The following is a 16,109-nucleotide window of genomic DNA, read 5'->3' as shown; positions in this document are numbered from 1 at the left end:
TTTAGAGAATTTTATGAAACTAGAAACAAGACACCCCCAATCTTAACACCCAGGAGGCCCAAATACAGCTGTTTATAGCTAGAACATACCACCTCTAAGTACAACAGGTCTAACAGTCGGACCAGAGGTCTCTGCCCCCTCAGAAAATAGATAATTGCACTTTTAAAGAGTGAAATTTTTAAAAAAATTTCAACAAACACAGTCCCTAGGGGAGGAGAACAATGCTACAGAGACTGAAATAACTTTGGAGTCCAGCTCAGACAACATGTGGTGGTAATAAACACTTCTGCAGATGAAACAAGATTTTTACAACAATGCTGTCACTAAAACTGACTGTCAAAATCCCCAGTAGCCAAAAACTGAGGACAGACACATGATTGTGTCATGGACTATAAAACCCCACTGTTTTTGCCCTGCAAGGCCAATATAATATTCAAGATTGCAAGAATAATCTGCAGCATGTTTCAATTCTGTAGTTCAGAACCATTTCCTGATGTGACCCAGGAATTAAGCAAATTCAAGTTCACCCTCATTCACATTGACCCTTTTAGCTAAGCTTTTTTTTAAAAAAAATTAAATATATACTAATAACATAGACCTAACTCATGCAAATCTTGCTGCTGGAGTGCAGTATGTCAGCACAAGGCTAAGTGGACACACAGTAGACATTCTAGAATCCCAATATCATCACTGTGGTGGGAAACCATTTATAAAAATCAATGCTGTCATTACAATGAAAAATATCTCACATCAGAAATAGCAGCTAGAGCTTTACTGAGTTACTCATCCTGAGCTTTATTTCACTTTAATTCTTTCTTCATTGAACCTAGCCTTTTGCAAACTATGGCATTCCAGTTTATTAAAGCACAGATGGAATCTGGGAGCAGAGGGTGAGAGAATTCCTTCTTTACACTACAAATAAATATATATATTTTTAAAGAATGACACTTACAGCTTCTTTTCCATCCAAGGCTTCCATCCACAGCTTCCTGTCTTCTTCAGAAAATGCCTGCATGGTCACAGGGACTCCAGGCCTGCAAACAGACCAACCACACAGAGTAACTATACACCAGCAACTAAAAAAGTCTCATCAAATTCCACTTCCAACTACAAGGAGTGCCCATTGTCCTAAAATTTGGGGGTTTTGCTTAATTACTGAACACTGTCCAGCTTTTAAAAGGTATAAAATTGATGCACAAAGTAGGAAAGAGGGAGGACAGGGAGGGGAAAGGAAAAAGTTAATATTATCTGGAAATTATTTGTTTGAAGTAGCTTTTTGATTCCAATTCTTGCTGAGAGTTACTGAGTTTTATGAATTCTACATAAACTTGCTCTTGCATGGCTGTGTTTTTGTGTAAGAAATGGTTTTTGTCAACTTCTTCAAGGTGGAAATCTTCAGCTTTACAGCAGGCAACAATTATTAGAGTTTTCCAGTAAATATCTTATAAAAAATAATCAATTCTCAATGCAGTATCTCACTGCAAAACTCCACTATTATAACCTTGTTAAAAAGCCAGGGTGGACAACTGTGAGACGTGGGGATTAGTGAAGGGAGATTAACACAAATCTATTTTTGTGTTTATATAATGGGAAACTAAAAAGTGTAATTGTGTGGTTCAGCACGGGGTGGAAAGCAAGGGGAGTTAAAAGCAGAACAGGTTATTTGGGTAATTATTTTTCTGCCAATTAAAAGAAATCACTACATGCAGCCTGCCAATACTCTTGACGAATTTGTAAATCTCATTATATAGAGATGGATAGAAAGAGAGAAGTAATTCCTAACATTCTCTCTCTCTCTTTTGTATTAAGTCTATCTGCAAGCACCAAAAGAGCTGCAAGGGAAAACGTTATCTAAACACAACAGCACAGAGAACACCAGCACAAATCCCACTTAAAACTGGAACAGTCTATGCACCTTGTTCAGATTTTTACCACTAGAGACATTCCTAGTTCATTTTCACCTGGCCATCAATGTTATCAAACCACACAAATGAATTGCAGCATAAAACTGTAGAGGTACAAATGCCTCCTGCTCAAAATCTCTTTTTGGATGCAGATGGCCTCCAACAAACCAACCCAAGCAGACCCAACTATAACCTTGGAAAATGGCAGTGATCAAACTCCTGATTAGAGCAAGGAGACTATTAAGCCCTAAAAATGGAATCTCTTGCCTTCATTTCTGCACTAATAACCTTTCTGACTAAAAGAAGCTAAGATGGGTATGAATAATAACAGTAAGCAAAACAGCTTCTCAAGCCATGCCAGTTTTTTTTGATGCAAACTGCTCTGCTAGGAGGACAGAGCTGCAAGCACTGTAAACATGTAAACTTTATCACTCAGTACAAAAAAATACCAGCTAAATTGATTAGCTTTTTAGTTAATTAGCTAAATTAACTAAAAAGATTTGAGGTTTTGCCTACTTTCTTTTACTAGTTGAAACTAAACCTAAATGAGTGACTTTTATGCAGGGCAAACTTTCCTTGTTTTCACTAAAATTTTAACTGTCAAAGTATCAAGAATGTCACCCAGATGCAATACTTCAAGCTCAGCATGTGTTGCATGAAACATTATTTATTTGTCTTCAAATTAAAGTCAAAAGAGACAAAGCCTTCCCTCCTCCTTGGCCTGTATTGGTAAAATTAAAATGTGAGTAGTATTGCAGGAGGATAATGCTCTTTATCAACAGAAAGTCTTTTTCCTACCCCAAAAGACCTCTGCTGTCTCCTTCAGATTTAAATTTCTCTCCATTTACCACAAAATCACCTCCAACTAAACATGATGGGGTGCTAGAAACAGAAAAAAACATCACTTTCCAAAGATTTAGCCAGGATCCTAGTACCCTCAGAGCTTATAATCACAACTATCAGAGTTCAGAGAAAAAATAATCACCTTGGATTTCTTTCTGAAATAAAAATTGATAAACATTCAGCTAGCTCCAACCTACACTCAAGTCATGCATGAGGATGAACATTAGCTACTGAAAAGTCCTTCCCAAAATTTTCCAGGCTTGCCTCCTTCCACAGCATGGGGAAAAAAAGAAAAGCCCATGGCCAGCTGTCAAGCCTGTCTCTTTTTTTGAACTTGGACAGGCTGAGGGATAAGCATGGCCTGAGCTGATACCAAGGAAACAAGCTAATGGCCTGCAGCACAGGACTGATCTCCATGGGAACATCTCAGGGCCACACACATATATTATTAAAAGAAAAACGTCTGATATCAAGGTCACAGTGGACCAGTTGTGTCTATTCTATCTGGACAGAAAGATGGATTAGATTTTTCCCACTTTGACCAGAGAAGAGAATGAAAGAATGTTTTGCAGGATCAAGGAAACACTGTTCTCCATCCATCTCTGTTCAAACCCCAGCTACCCCACTGAGCAGAGGTGACACACAGAGGGGGGACAGACTGACAGCTCTCACAGTACTTTTTTAGAAGCTTTATTAGACTCAGTTTGAAACCTATTACTCATACTGCCCAACACACTGACCCAAGAGGAGCTGATGCCAGGAGTTTAAAACTTTACTCCCTTTCCTACTGTTGGGACACAGAATAGCCCAGCCACATCCTCCTCAAACCAAAAATGCAAGTTCAAACCATGCTTTAAACTTGTCACAAATGCCCCCTGAGCTGTGCATGACTATCTTATCATCTGCCATGGGAGCTGGAGGTCTGCAGACCACTGGCAGTGTAGGACAGGACAGCTTGACAAAATTCTGGGTGATCCTTGTGGTCCCTTCCAACCCTGACAGATTCTGATCTGTTTTAGCAGAGGACTTTAGAGCCCTAATGGCTCAAGGGTTGGACTTGATGATCTTGGAGGTCCCTTCCAACCTAAAGGATTCTATGATTCTATGATTCTAATTGGCCACACAGCATTTAAACTGAAGGGCACTATGAATCTGATGAGAAAAGAACCCCAAAACCTCTAAAACTTGACCTACTACATGATAAATCAGAATGTCATTTATTGGTGTAAGTAAGGAGCAGATGTATTGGTTAAAAACAGCTCAGGAGGAGTAGATGCAAAAAGTCAGCAACAGTCCATTAATTTATATCCAGCATTTAATGCTGATATAAATTTAATGATCCTGTCCTGCACAGATACAATCTGCACCAAATGAATGTGGCATTGCCACAGGAATATTTATGTACAGTACCCTAATTAAGTTGGATTCTTATTTTCATAAAAGAAGGAAGACTACAGTGCTGACAAAAAGCAGTACTGATAGTATTTGAAGATCCTCTTCAGTGAGATAAATAAGCAATCCCCCTCTTTTGAAATAAAACAGAATGGTGGTGTTTCAAAAAGGCAGTGGCAACAACATTCAAGATGCACTGTGTGATTACACCAGCCACAAAAAGCCACAAAAATCCCAAGGGTCTTATTTTCAAACTGAGAATCCAGCATAAAACCTCAGCAACATGTCATTTTGGAAAGCAGGCTTGGGAGACAACGTGGGCAGGACTGTATGAATTATTACTGTGACCACAGTCATTCACTGTAGCTATATGTGCTGCAGTTTAAGCCATGATTCTTCACAAGGACAACAGCAATTCATGCTAGTTTCTCTAACTTTTCCTGTGTTTTTCTTTCATGTGAACTCAGACAATGTCCACATTGCAGTTTAGATCCTCCTTGCTTCTGCCACACACAACTGGGGTAAAATCCAGTGAGCCACGACAGTGTTTCCCTGCTCCTCCAGTGACTATTTCCCATCAGCAGTCTCAACAAGGATTGAAAAATTAAGGAAACACAGCAGTAATATTACAGTAATGTTGACTACTACTTAGAAAAAGTCTTTTCTAGCATGTTTCTTGAGCTTACCTGTCTGAAGCTTCCAAGTCAAAACAGAATCGCCTGTCTATAGTATCTGTATTCCTTTTGGTGCAGTATGTAAGGACAAAGAGCTCCTCATCACCCTGTGAAAAGAAAGATTTTATATGCTTCATCCAGTCATTGAAAGCTTCAGTAAGTCAGCTACTCAAAGCAAGGCAAATTTGCATTCAAATAATGGCAAAATCTACACTGAAAACTGACACTTGCAAAAGAATTCACTGATGATTGCTGGTCAGGTCTCTGCACAACAGCACAAGAACTCCAAGGTAATTCACAGGACATAAATGCAAAAACATTGAGTCTAAAGAGTTTAGCAGGTACTTTACAGCATGACACCACAGTAATTTAAACCAACATAAATATTTTGCTATAAAGATTTTGCACCTGTTACAACATAAGCACAGGAGGAGTGTAAAAGGCTTCTGCCACTTTGTGTCTTTTTTCCCCATAAATGTAACTAGAACAAAGTAAGTGGTCTTTATTATTTACATTTTAATTATTCCTTGTCTTACTCAGCATGGCCAGACACAGGAGGTTGTCACTGAAGGAGTAATTTGTTTCAAAATGGGAGATTTAATACAGCAGAAATGGCTTTGTAAGTGGTTTAGAATGCTGAATGCTTACACACATACTACATTAACTAAAGAGGCTTATTACAATTAGAGTAAATCAGGATAAAAAATTCACAGAAGTACTGCAACAATTAAGGAAGACAAATCCCACTAATTTTCAGTATGGGAAATTTCCAGTTTGGGGTATCCTTTTCCCCTGGAACAAAATTCATTTAACCCCTATTAATGCATTCCCAACTATTTCAGTAGGAATTAAAGTCATTTAAAGCCCAATAGAGTCTTGGGTCTTGAATATTTCAGATGCTATCAAAGAGATCTGAAATTACATTCAGTATAAATTATATTCCTATTAAAATCCTCTTTTCCAGTCCCTCTTTTAGTACTTATATCTCTGAAAGGAAAATCTGACTGGAGCATGTAAGAAGGAAAATCCTAAGTCTATTTTCCTGGCTTATACTTCAACTAAAGCTGGATGCCTCATGAATAAACCAGATTCTAAATGGTTAAACACTTCACATTATCTTTATCATGTCCTCTGGTCCTCTAAAAGGAAGTAACTGAGAAGTTTTCAGAAATTTTATGTTATTAATCTGTTGTTTTAGGTTCATGTCCTTAAATGGCAGAATGAATTGCAGGAAGAAAGAAGAAAAAAAGAAGCAAGGTGGTAGAGAGGGAAAGTACTTGACACATCTTATCTGACACATGCTCTGGTCTTGATACAGATTAAATATAAGAGTAAAATATAAAAAACTACTCACAACTTTCCCTCCTGATCTGTGCTCAAATGGGATCATGGTGAACTTCTTTGTCTCCTTCCTATAGGTGCAATAGTGCTTCACCCAGCTGGAACCAAAGGGAGCAGGCCCTACATAAATTATGACCAAGACCAGTGAATTGACCTCACAGAATGATGATTTTTCTTATCTTTTTACTGCTACCCCTCTTAAAACTTATTTCTGAACACAGTAAGACAAACGTGTCCACCAAGAAAGTTGTAGAGTCTTCCACTTGTGGAACATTTTACAGAAGTCTTTACTTAAACAATGATCAATTAAATATCATAAAAGTAAAATCTCTCATCAGATTAAGCAAACAAAATTTCTGTAACAGCACACATCTAATTACTATTGACTAGCAAAAAATTACTTATTACTATTGCTTTGTGGCCATTCCTTGAGCATTAAGAGCTCTGTATCTTACTTGGCTTTTTTACTAGAGTGAGAACAAGGACTAATTTTTCCAAGTATGGCCATGATATGATTTTTGCAACATGCACCTTCACAGCAAGATTTTCCACACTAGCTACTTAGCCTCCAAGGTAACACTACTGTTAGAGACTTTAAACATTTACCCAAATCACTCTTTTTAATAAAGTGGAAATTCTTTGCATCTTCATGCTACCTGTAGGGTTAAGATTTGCCTGTATGCACAACCTAGGCACTTTAGGAATACAAAATCAACCCTTTACTTTTTTCCTGTACATAGAGGTAGCCTTCCATGGTGAAGTGATTTGCTCTTTTATGTTCCTGAGGATTCCTTCTGATCTTGTTCATCAGTTCCTCTACCTCTGACCTTGTTCCTTGGAAACGATTTCGTGTCTGAAAGGAGATGGCAGAAAAACATGAGTAGAGAAGGGTGGGAGAAAGATTTCACTCTCCCCAGCAGATGAGAGTTACAACAGTGTGTTGAGTTTACAAGGAAAGGTTTTGGTAGCAGAGGGGCTGCAGGAGTGAAGGTGAAGAAGGAGGAGGTGCTCCAGATGCTGTGGCAGAGATTCCTTCCCCTGCAGCCCGTGATGAAGACCATGGTGAGGCAGCCCATGGAGGTCCACAGAGGAGCAGATCCACCTGCAGCCCGTGGAGAACCACACATCCCAGCAGATGGATGCCCCCAAAGGAGTCTGTGGCCTCTGGATGCAGGCAGCAGAACCTGTGGGCCTGAGGGAAAAGGAGCCCAGGCTGGAGCAGGGGAGGAGTGTGAGTCCTCCTCCCCTCAGGAGGAAGGAGCAGCAGAGATAATGTGTGAGGAACTGATCACAAGCCCCACCTCCCTGCTCCTTGTGCCCCTGGAAGGGAGAAGGCAGAGAATCTGGGAGTAAAGTCAAGCCTGTGAAGAAGTGAGGGATGGGGGAAAGGGAAGAAATAATTATTTGTAAAATGAGAAAACTCTTCAGGCCATTTTAGGACATCCAGTGCACCATTTCCATATATGTTTACTCTTTAAGTTTTCTGATATTCTTCAAAATTCAAGTGTTGTATTAGCTGTTGTAAGTGTGGAAAGCACACAAAGATTGCCAGAACAGATTTCTGAAACAATGAGGTGGCCTGTTCAGAAAGAAGTTGAAATACTGAGTGCAAAATTACTTTGCATCTCAATATTCAAGTTTCCTTAGAACAACAGTACTACAGATACTGGCTTAATTCAGGAGATTCTTACTAGTGGTCAGGAAGGAAAAGAATATTCTGTGGTTACTGAGAAAGAAGTATAGAGACAGACTACACTAAGCACTGCTCACCCTGAGCTTGGATGCTTTAAATGACCTTGCCAGGACCTGTGACTTTGCTGTTCAGTGATCACAAGCTGAGTGTGTGAAATGCACCCTAAGAATCATGGATGGAACTCTTGAAACCACAGGAACATTTCTTTCTGTACCACAGCCAAGCCCTGGTTCATTTCTCCTTTGGGAAGTTTCCTTCATCTTTGACAAAGTGGAGAATGTGTCCTGTCCTCTCATGATCTTTTCACATGCTTCCTTCTATTCTCCCCTCCCCTCAGGCAGCTGTGAAGCCTTGCCTCTCCACAGCTTTCCAAAATCCAGCTCATTCTTTCTATCCATTCATCAAATCTGAGCTGATCTCTTTTGGATCTCCTGGAGCACACTGTAAAACCATCCAGTCAACTGAGAATGCAGCTGTTGAGACTCCTTGCTTTCTTATTGCTCATCACTCCTTCAGACCACTTCACTGGCTCTTTTCCATCCCTGATCTGAAATCCAGCTCTTCAAAACCATATCACAGCTTCCTTCTCAGGTTTCATTTCTTCCTCATCCTGCATCATATCCACTGCAGCTCCATGCTGCTCCTCACTCTGTTGAGCTAAGCACACAGAAGAAATAAGTCTGCCCTGAACCTTCCTCCTACTCAGTTCACACTACTCAGTCCCTCTACCCAAACCAAACAACAGTTCAAGAGGAAACCTGAGACTTAAACATAGAGGAAGAAAATTCAAGGGATGGTATCAGGACACATGAATTGTGTCACCATGTATTACAGCAGCTGTAATCCTCTCCTGCCTTTCCACCTCCTTGATGCTCCCTGCTGGTTAAGCCACCTCTAAAAATAGGTTGCAACCTCTGAGAAGTAGTTTCTGTGTCTTAATTCCAGGTGCCCTCAGAGGTCAGCTGAAGAGATGCACTGTCACAAACTGCCTGTTCACAGTCAGGCACATCCTTTGCTCCCCACCAACAGGCCTCGGGCACCTCCAAGCTCCTCTGAGCAAGTTTTGATCTTCAGCAAATGACAAAGAAGCAGAGAGATTTGAGCAGGGGCTCTGCCAGCCCCATTGCTTCCTGCTCTCCCAGCCCTGGGCAGATCTGGGCCACTTGGTGTGAGGTTACACCAAGGTGGGGTGGATCCATTTATCCTGCCCTTGAAGGAACTCATCATTTTGTCACCAAGTCTCCTTGCACAGTTCTGCACCCCAAACCAAGAGGGATGTGCCTGCCCTCAAAACAAACAGAAACTTCAAGTCCCTCTGCTGTCAGAGATGCCAAAATAAACTCTGAGAACACCCAGCTCTTCTTTCCTGTTCTTAGCAATGACCCTCAGGCATCACCACCCCAGTCTTCATCTCAGACACACCTAGACCACTGAGGACCTTGTCATTGCCCAGGGAGGTGGTTGAGGCCCCACCCCTGGGAGTCTTTAAGGCCAGGCTGGAGGAGGCTCTGGGCAGCCTGATCTAGTGGGAGGTGTCCCTGCTCATGGCAGAGGGGTTGGAACTGGGGGATCCTTGTGGTCCCTTCCAACCCTGACAGATTCTGATCTGTTTTAGCAGAGGACTTCAGAGCCCTAATGGCTCAAGGGTTGGACTTGATGATCTTGGAGGTCCCTTCCAACCTAAAGGATTCTATGATTCTGTGATTTCATCACCCACCCTCTGAATTCTCCAGTGTTTTATGCACTTTAACAGACTTCTTTGGTTTTTAAACTCTTTCATGACAATCCTGGTGTTATGTCTTTAAGAAAAAAAAAGGAGTAGAGACCTTTTTCTTCGTGTTTGGTTTTCTTAGAGCACTAGGGAGGAGGAAGAACTCCCTGGAAGCTGCGATGGTTTGTTCAGTGATGTGGTTGGGTAGCCAGGAGATGGCACCACACCCCCAAATTTCACAGGCAATGCAGCTACTGTACAAACAGTAACTCCAGTGTGTGATTTTACCCCAAAAATCACAGGTACAGCTATCCATCTCCACTTACATTCTGTATGTTTATCTGCAGGGCCATTTTGTAGTGGTTGAAGTCTTTAGCAAGCTCATATCCCTGATGATAGAAAGTGAACAAACCCTGAAAAAACGACAGCACCTGAAAGACAAACAGAAGGCTTGTTAGGATGAAAAACTCCATTTAACAGGATATCCCTGTAGCCTTTTTTGGAAAGCTCAAGGATGACAAAATTAGTATTTTTTAAACCAATTTCCACTCATGTCCACAATTTCTTAATAACTGTTTAGATCCAAATGAGCAGCTCTGTGTGTAGGCATCTTTGGGTGGTCCTGTCTCTGGAATTTCATGACTGATCTCTGCTTTAAATCTGGCCACAGGCAATGTATGTTGCCTATCTCCCAAAATTTCCCAGGTAAATATTTTCCTACAGCTGCTCTGATACAAAGGATGTCTAGAATAAATATTTGTGCACGAGGAGGTAAAGCTCCTTCTGTCTTTTAGTCACCGTGCTCACTTCCAGAATCCAATCCAAAACTATGAATAAAAAAAAAAACATAGTTAAGAACTAGAAAATTAAGACAAACAAACAAACACCAACATGTAAAGCTCCTTCTGTCTTTTAGTCACCATGCTCATTTCAAGAGTCCAATCCAAAACTATGATTACAAAAAAAACATGGTTAAGAACTAGAATATTAAGACAAATAAACAAACACCAACACATCAACAACAAAAAATCCCACACAATCACTTTTCACAACCTTCTCCCATTCCTTCAGCAAGGCTAGTAGCCTATTTAAAGCAAAATTCCCACTTGAAGATTTGAACAATTTCTTCATACAGCAATAAACTATATTAAAATCTACATCTCTCTAACTCCATAGCAACCAATTACTTTGGTCAAGGTCATTTGGGATGTTTTTAAAATAGCTGCATTGAAATAAAAGGACAGATTTGGCCCAAAAACAGAGACTTCAGAGTGTGAATGAATGGCAGGGAAGTCCATTCTCTTTTTGTTTCATAAAGTTGCATTTATACCACGAAGCTAATAAATATTTCAGAAAATTTCAGAAGCTCTTCTCAGAGATTTAAGGAAGTCTGGTCAGCTCATGTATGATTTTCACTGAAATTCAGTGGAATCCTTGATTTCTGCACAGATTCAATGGAAATCAAACATAGCAGACTACCTGGTAATGAGCTTTTTAGCCAGCAGCACCTTCTTAATTAATTTTAAACTGCATTTCTTCACTAACAGGCCTGTAAGTGTAACCTGGTTGAGGGAGGTGATTCTCCTCCTCTACTCTGCTCTCATGAGACCCCTCCCTGGAGTCCCCCATCCAGCTCTGGAGCCCCAACAAAGAAAGACATGGACCTGCTGAAGAGCCACAAAGATGAATGAAGGGCTGGAACACCTCTCCTGTGAGGACAGGCTGAGAGTGCTGGGATTGTTCAGCCTGGAGAAGAGAAAGCTCTGGGGAGACCTTATGGCAGCCCTCCAGTATCTGAAGGGGGCCTAGAAGAAAGCTGGGGAGGGGCTTTTTACAAGGTCTTGTAGTGATAGGATGAGGGATAATGGCTTCAAACTGGAAGAGGGGAGATTTAGATCAGATGTAAGGAAAAAGCTCCCCACTAGAAGAGTGGTGAGACACTGGAACAGGTTTCCCAGGAAAGCTGTGGATGCTCCATCCCTTAAAGTGTTCCAGGCCAGGCTGGACAGGGCTTTGAGCAACCTGCTCTAGTGGGAGATGTCCTTGCCCACAGCAGGGGGGTTGCAATGAGATGATCTTCCAGGTCCCTTCCCATCCAAATGATTTTGTGATTCATCTTGAAAACTAAATTCCTTCACACACTTTCTGAAAACCAGCATCAATGGATCCAAACCAAATGTCATGACTGAGGTGAGTTTTGAGGTGCCCTGTTAACTGTATCTAGACTAGGAACTTGCTTTAAGTTCTGTAAGTCACACAATTTCATGCAGTTTCCTAGAAAACAAAGCCCCTTGGCTGCTCTCCAGCTGCCTCCCTTCCCCACCCCTTCTGAAGGACAGGGAAGGCTGAATTCACTGCTACTCACAGGTTCCACACACTCAAACTTCTTCCTCTCCTGTATCTCCTGCAGCTTGCACACATACTCCAGGGACAGCTCGTAGAAGTGTTTTCTGTTCTGCTCCACTTGGTTATCTGCCTGCACACACAAAACAGAGAATAAAGCCTCAAAGACATTGTGCAGGCAGCTTCAAAATGACACAACATGCCAGTGGCAAGAAACCAGGTCCTTCTCTCCAGGCTGGAGTTTGTTCCTTTACCACAGAGCTCATTCATCTCCTTTACATGGCAGCAGAAATTCCTTTTCACTAGATAATGTATGTTGTCTTGAATCAGAAGGCTAAATTTTCAGAAACATTCCAATAACACCTCTTCCAGCTTCTTTTCTATGGAATCTAAGACAAACACAGTTGCTGTATGTAAGCAGAATGCCACTGTACCCATCCCACCCTTCTGCTTCCTCTACCTGGCAAGAAAAAGCAGATTTGAAAAGTTCATTTATAAGACACTTGACAAGTTTTTACAGAGCAACAAGTATTTTCAAATGCAGCTTTATTAACCTTCTTTTTACCTCAACCTTGCTGAAATGCCAACACCATACTGATGGTGGACAGTTATAGTTCAGCTCTCATTCATCTGTATATAAATGTTGAACTTTCTTGCTATTATTTCATTAAATAATTAAGATACACGTGCCCTGATTAAACTATAAAACTTCAAGAACTGGGAAACAGAAACTTTTATTAAGATACATTAAAAGAATGGCTACAAAGGGACCCTGTAAGTGGGTAACAGTCTTTGCCCATGGGATAACACACACAAAAGGGGATGGAGAAAGGGTCAGGTGAAAGGACCAGATTTACTCTCACACACTCTCTCAAAGTCTAAGACTACATCCTTCAGGCAGAGGAGTGGCTGCTAAGCTTTAAGAGGATAAGTCAAATCAGCTTTAAGACAGTTTGGCTTTAGGATGTGCTTCTGCTTGGGGGCTCTGTGCTGGAAATCTGCCCATGGTTAAAGGGGAACAGCAACAAATGGCATTAAAAAAATACAGCATTTGGATGCACATGAGGAAGAAAACAAGTTTCCAAGAGCCAAGGTGCTTCAATGTCTCCTACAAACCATGAAACACAGGAATTGCTCGAGTTGTCAGCAGAGTTTCTAGTGATCTATACATCTATTTAGCACTGACAACATGCTGCAAGCCCTTTTTTGGTTTGTTTTTATGTTGCTGATACATTTATACTGCAGAATTCAATGTATAAATGAAAGAGCCTGACTGAAGAATTTGAGGATTTTTGTTCATGACATTTTGGAGGGCATTTAAAATGAATCTATTGGCTCATTCTAGTCTTCACATGTTCTTTAGCACTTCAGAATGTATTTGATACTGCTTTGAAATGCCTCTTGAAGGCATTTTGTATTTTTCCATTGAGGTTAGGTCTCATTTCAGACTTTGAAATATGGCTCTCAATATCATCAAGAGAACATAATTAATACTTTCTTCATTTCTTCTGCAGCAAGTTCATTAGCAGTTGATCAATTTGATAAAAGTACAGGTCCTGACACTTCAGCAGTGCCCATTAACTTCACTGAGACAACTCAGCTCCCCAAAAGACTCTTCTTCATGCACATGAGGGCCTGTATTGCAAATACAGTATGAAAAAGTAACATCCTAGTGAAACTCAAGAACAATGCCAGTTCTGAAGTTCCTACCTAACTTGTCAGTTACATTAACCATTTCCTATGAAAAATTGCATAGTTTATTTGTGGTGAGGTAGAGGGCAAGGAGAAGAGTTCTCTTTGAGGAAAGACTGTTTAAGGATACACAGTATTAATAGACTAAGCACTCATAATTCTGACATAATCACATTTCTCTGAAAAAAAATCAACCTTCTGTGCCTACAGCAAGTCCCTGCAAGATTTCTCTGGTGTTTTCTCATGCACTGCTTGGTGTTGCTCCAGAAACAAAAGCTATTACAAATAAGGATGATGATATCAAACCCACAGGAAGAGAAAGAACACCAGGCAAAAAGAGATCTTTAAGTTATCAATTGTCAACAAACATTTTTGTAGCATTACTTGAAATAAATGGATCTTCAAAACAGGAGAGAGAAAAATTTGAAGCAAAACAAAAGACAAAAGCACCTCCTTCAGGAATACAAGTCCTACACAGCCACCTTCAGCAAATACTGATTTTCTCACCAACATTTCCAGCTGACAGAGTTTTCTTTTGCCACTAAGAATGATTGGTTTGCCTAGCCAAAAGCCTTTAGCTTGCATAAAAAAAGGGAGGCAATAATACCTCTTGTAATTGTAGCTCTTTCTTCTTGGCTGATAAATTCAAGTGCTTTTCTAACAAACTGTAGTTCTTCTCTGTCTCTTTATCAAATTTCTTCTTTTCCTCCTAGACACAGAAACAAAGTAATATTCATTTATGTGTAAAAATGCAAGAAAAAGCCTCTTTTGTTCTGCTTTTAAAATTATACTTGATCAGAAACAAAGAAAAACAAATTATAGCTAAAACAACTATAGAAAAGTATGTTTCCAATTCATTTCTTGAATTCATTTAAAGGCTAACTTGAAATGAAATCCCACAGCTTCATTAGGGTGAAGCTTATCACATGAATGCTCACTTCTGAGTTAAAATAGGGGGAAAAAACCAAAACCAAACACACACCTCTTCTTGATTTATTACATTTTTCATTATTTTCAGGGATCATGCACACCACCCTGGTTTTGAATAGAGAACTTCAAGGGAAATATCAGTTTCACTGAAAAAAAAGAACTTCCTATAATCAACAGGGGGAAAATTCCAACAGTTCAAAACTTAAGTGAATACAGCTCTATGTTCCATAGGATTTTTTGGGTTCAGAGCCATACAGAGACCACTGTGCTGAATTTCTGCTTCTACCAGACTGTGGTTGTGGCCGTGGGGGAAGAAAAAAGAAAAGGGAAGGAAAAATATAAAGAAAAACACACACAAACTTTTGAAAACAAAGGAAAGGCTCCATAAAATCATGCTAGCAAAAGAGAAACTCTGACAGACACATATCAATACCACTTGCAGGTGGAAATTCATTTCTCTGACCATCAAAAGCCATGCATTGGAAGAGGAAAAGCCATCAAATGCTTCTAGGAAATCTCAGTTCTTGGATCCAATTTAGTGGAAGAGGCTGTAAAACAAGCCTTCCACCTCCTCAGCTCTAGTCTCCCAACTCTGTGTGTTATGACAGAAATCAGGACTGATGGAGCATCCAACCACATTTGAAACTATTTTTAGCATAACTAACTGCAGTTGAAAATAACCTAAAATGAGTAGAATCAAATATTAAATCACATATTCAAAACCCAATAGATTTTATCATCAAGATAACACTTCAATTAAAATATTTTTCCATCATCTGTCAGGTTGGGATTTTATTTAAATGTATTCCTAACACACTGGTTAGACTCTGCAGATGTACTTGCTAATTTTTCTTCTCTTAACCTTTCATTTTTAATAGTATTATGTAACTAATATATGCTTTTATTCTCTGATTGACTGGATTCTGAAGATGGCATTCTGTCAGAGAGGGGTGTGAGCTGCTTAGGATTGCTTCTCAGCAAAGCCTTCCACCACAAATGTTGGGGTTTTCTCCCTCATGCCTCTAAGAACTTTGATTAAAAAAGGTGCCACAATATTCCATACCAACTGAGACACACCAAGATATGCAAATGATACCAGTGTGATTAGAGATAACATATTAGTTGATGGGAAATCAGGAAGAAAGTGAGGGGGGGGAAGCTTTGTGTTTATAACTACACAGGATTCCAGCTCTATTTCACCACCAGATGCCATAACTTGGTTTTTGGAGCTGAGCAGTGTTATATTTCCAGGTTTGATATATATTTCATTAAGAATATTCAAAGAGTGAAATATTTTTTGAGGTTTTTTATTTAAATGTTACACAGTTAGGGAAGACTGGGCTATTTAAGGTCACTGAGACTTCTGTCCAAAAAAGAAAACTATAAAATTAGATCAGAAACAAGCAAAAAATGAAAGATGTAGAGTGTGTGAATGTACCTTGTCATGATAGGAACATCAGGGATAGAATTCTCACTAGGAAATTAGTGAAAATCATGTTTGAAAGCATTAGGATTTTTTACCCCAAAACCAGCTGATGCCAAAAATACTGAAAAAACTGAAATCATATTCAGAGCATGGTAATAAT

General features: G+C 39.9%; 1 protein-coding gene across 1 annotated transcript in view; it reads right to left on the bottom strand.

Annotated features, from left to right (window-relative positions):
* ARHGAP10 (Rho GTPase activating protein 10) overlaps window positions 1-16,109 on the bottom strand; it is a gene marked incomplete at its 5' end in the record, with an annotated part of 81,107 nt that overhangs the window by 64,063 nt on the left and 935 nt on the right. Inside the window, 7 exons of the mRNA XM_008945893.1 lie at window positions 953-1,034; window positions 4,826-4,920; window positions 6,168-6,274; window positions 6,878-7,007; window positions 9,885-9,989; window positions 11,924-12,034; window positions 14,201-14,302. Of these exons, the coding sequence (XP_008944141.1) occupies window positions 953-1,034; window positions 4,826-4,920; window positions 6,168-6,274; window positions 6,878-7,007; window positions 9,885-9,989; window positions 11,924-12,034; window positions 14,201-14,302 (732 nt within the window). The remainder of the gene's footprint in view (window positions 1-952; window positions 1,035-4,825; window positions 4,921-6,167; window positions 6,275-6,877; window positions 7,008-9,884; window positions 9,990-11,923; window positions 12,035-14,200; window positions 14,303-16,109) is intronic.

The sequence above is a fragment of the Merops nubicus genome, unplaced genomic scaffold, assembly GCF_000691845.1.
Source record: "Merops nubicus isolate BGI_N331 unplaced genomic scaffold, ASM69184v1 scaffold2648, whole genome shotgun sequence".
Taxonomy (NCBI): domain Eukaryota; kingdom Metazoa; phylum Chordata; class Aves; order Coraciiformes; family Meropidae; genus Merops; species Merops nubicus.
The sequence above is the reverse complement of the archived record's forward strand: the minus strand, read 5'-3'. Positions and strand labels throughout refer to the sequence as shown.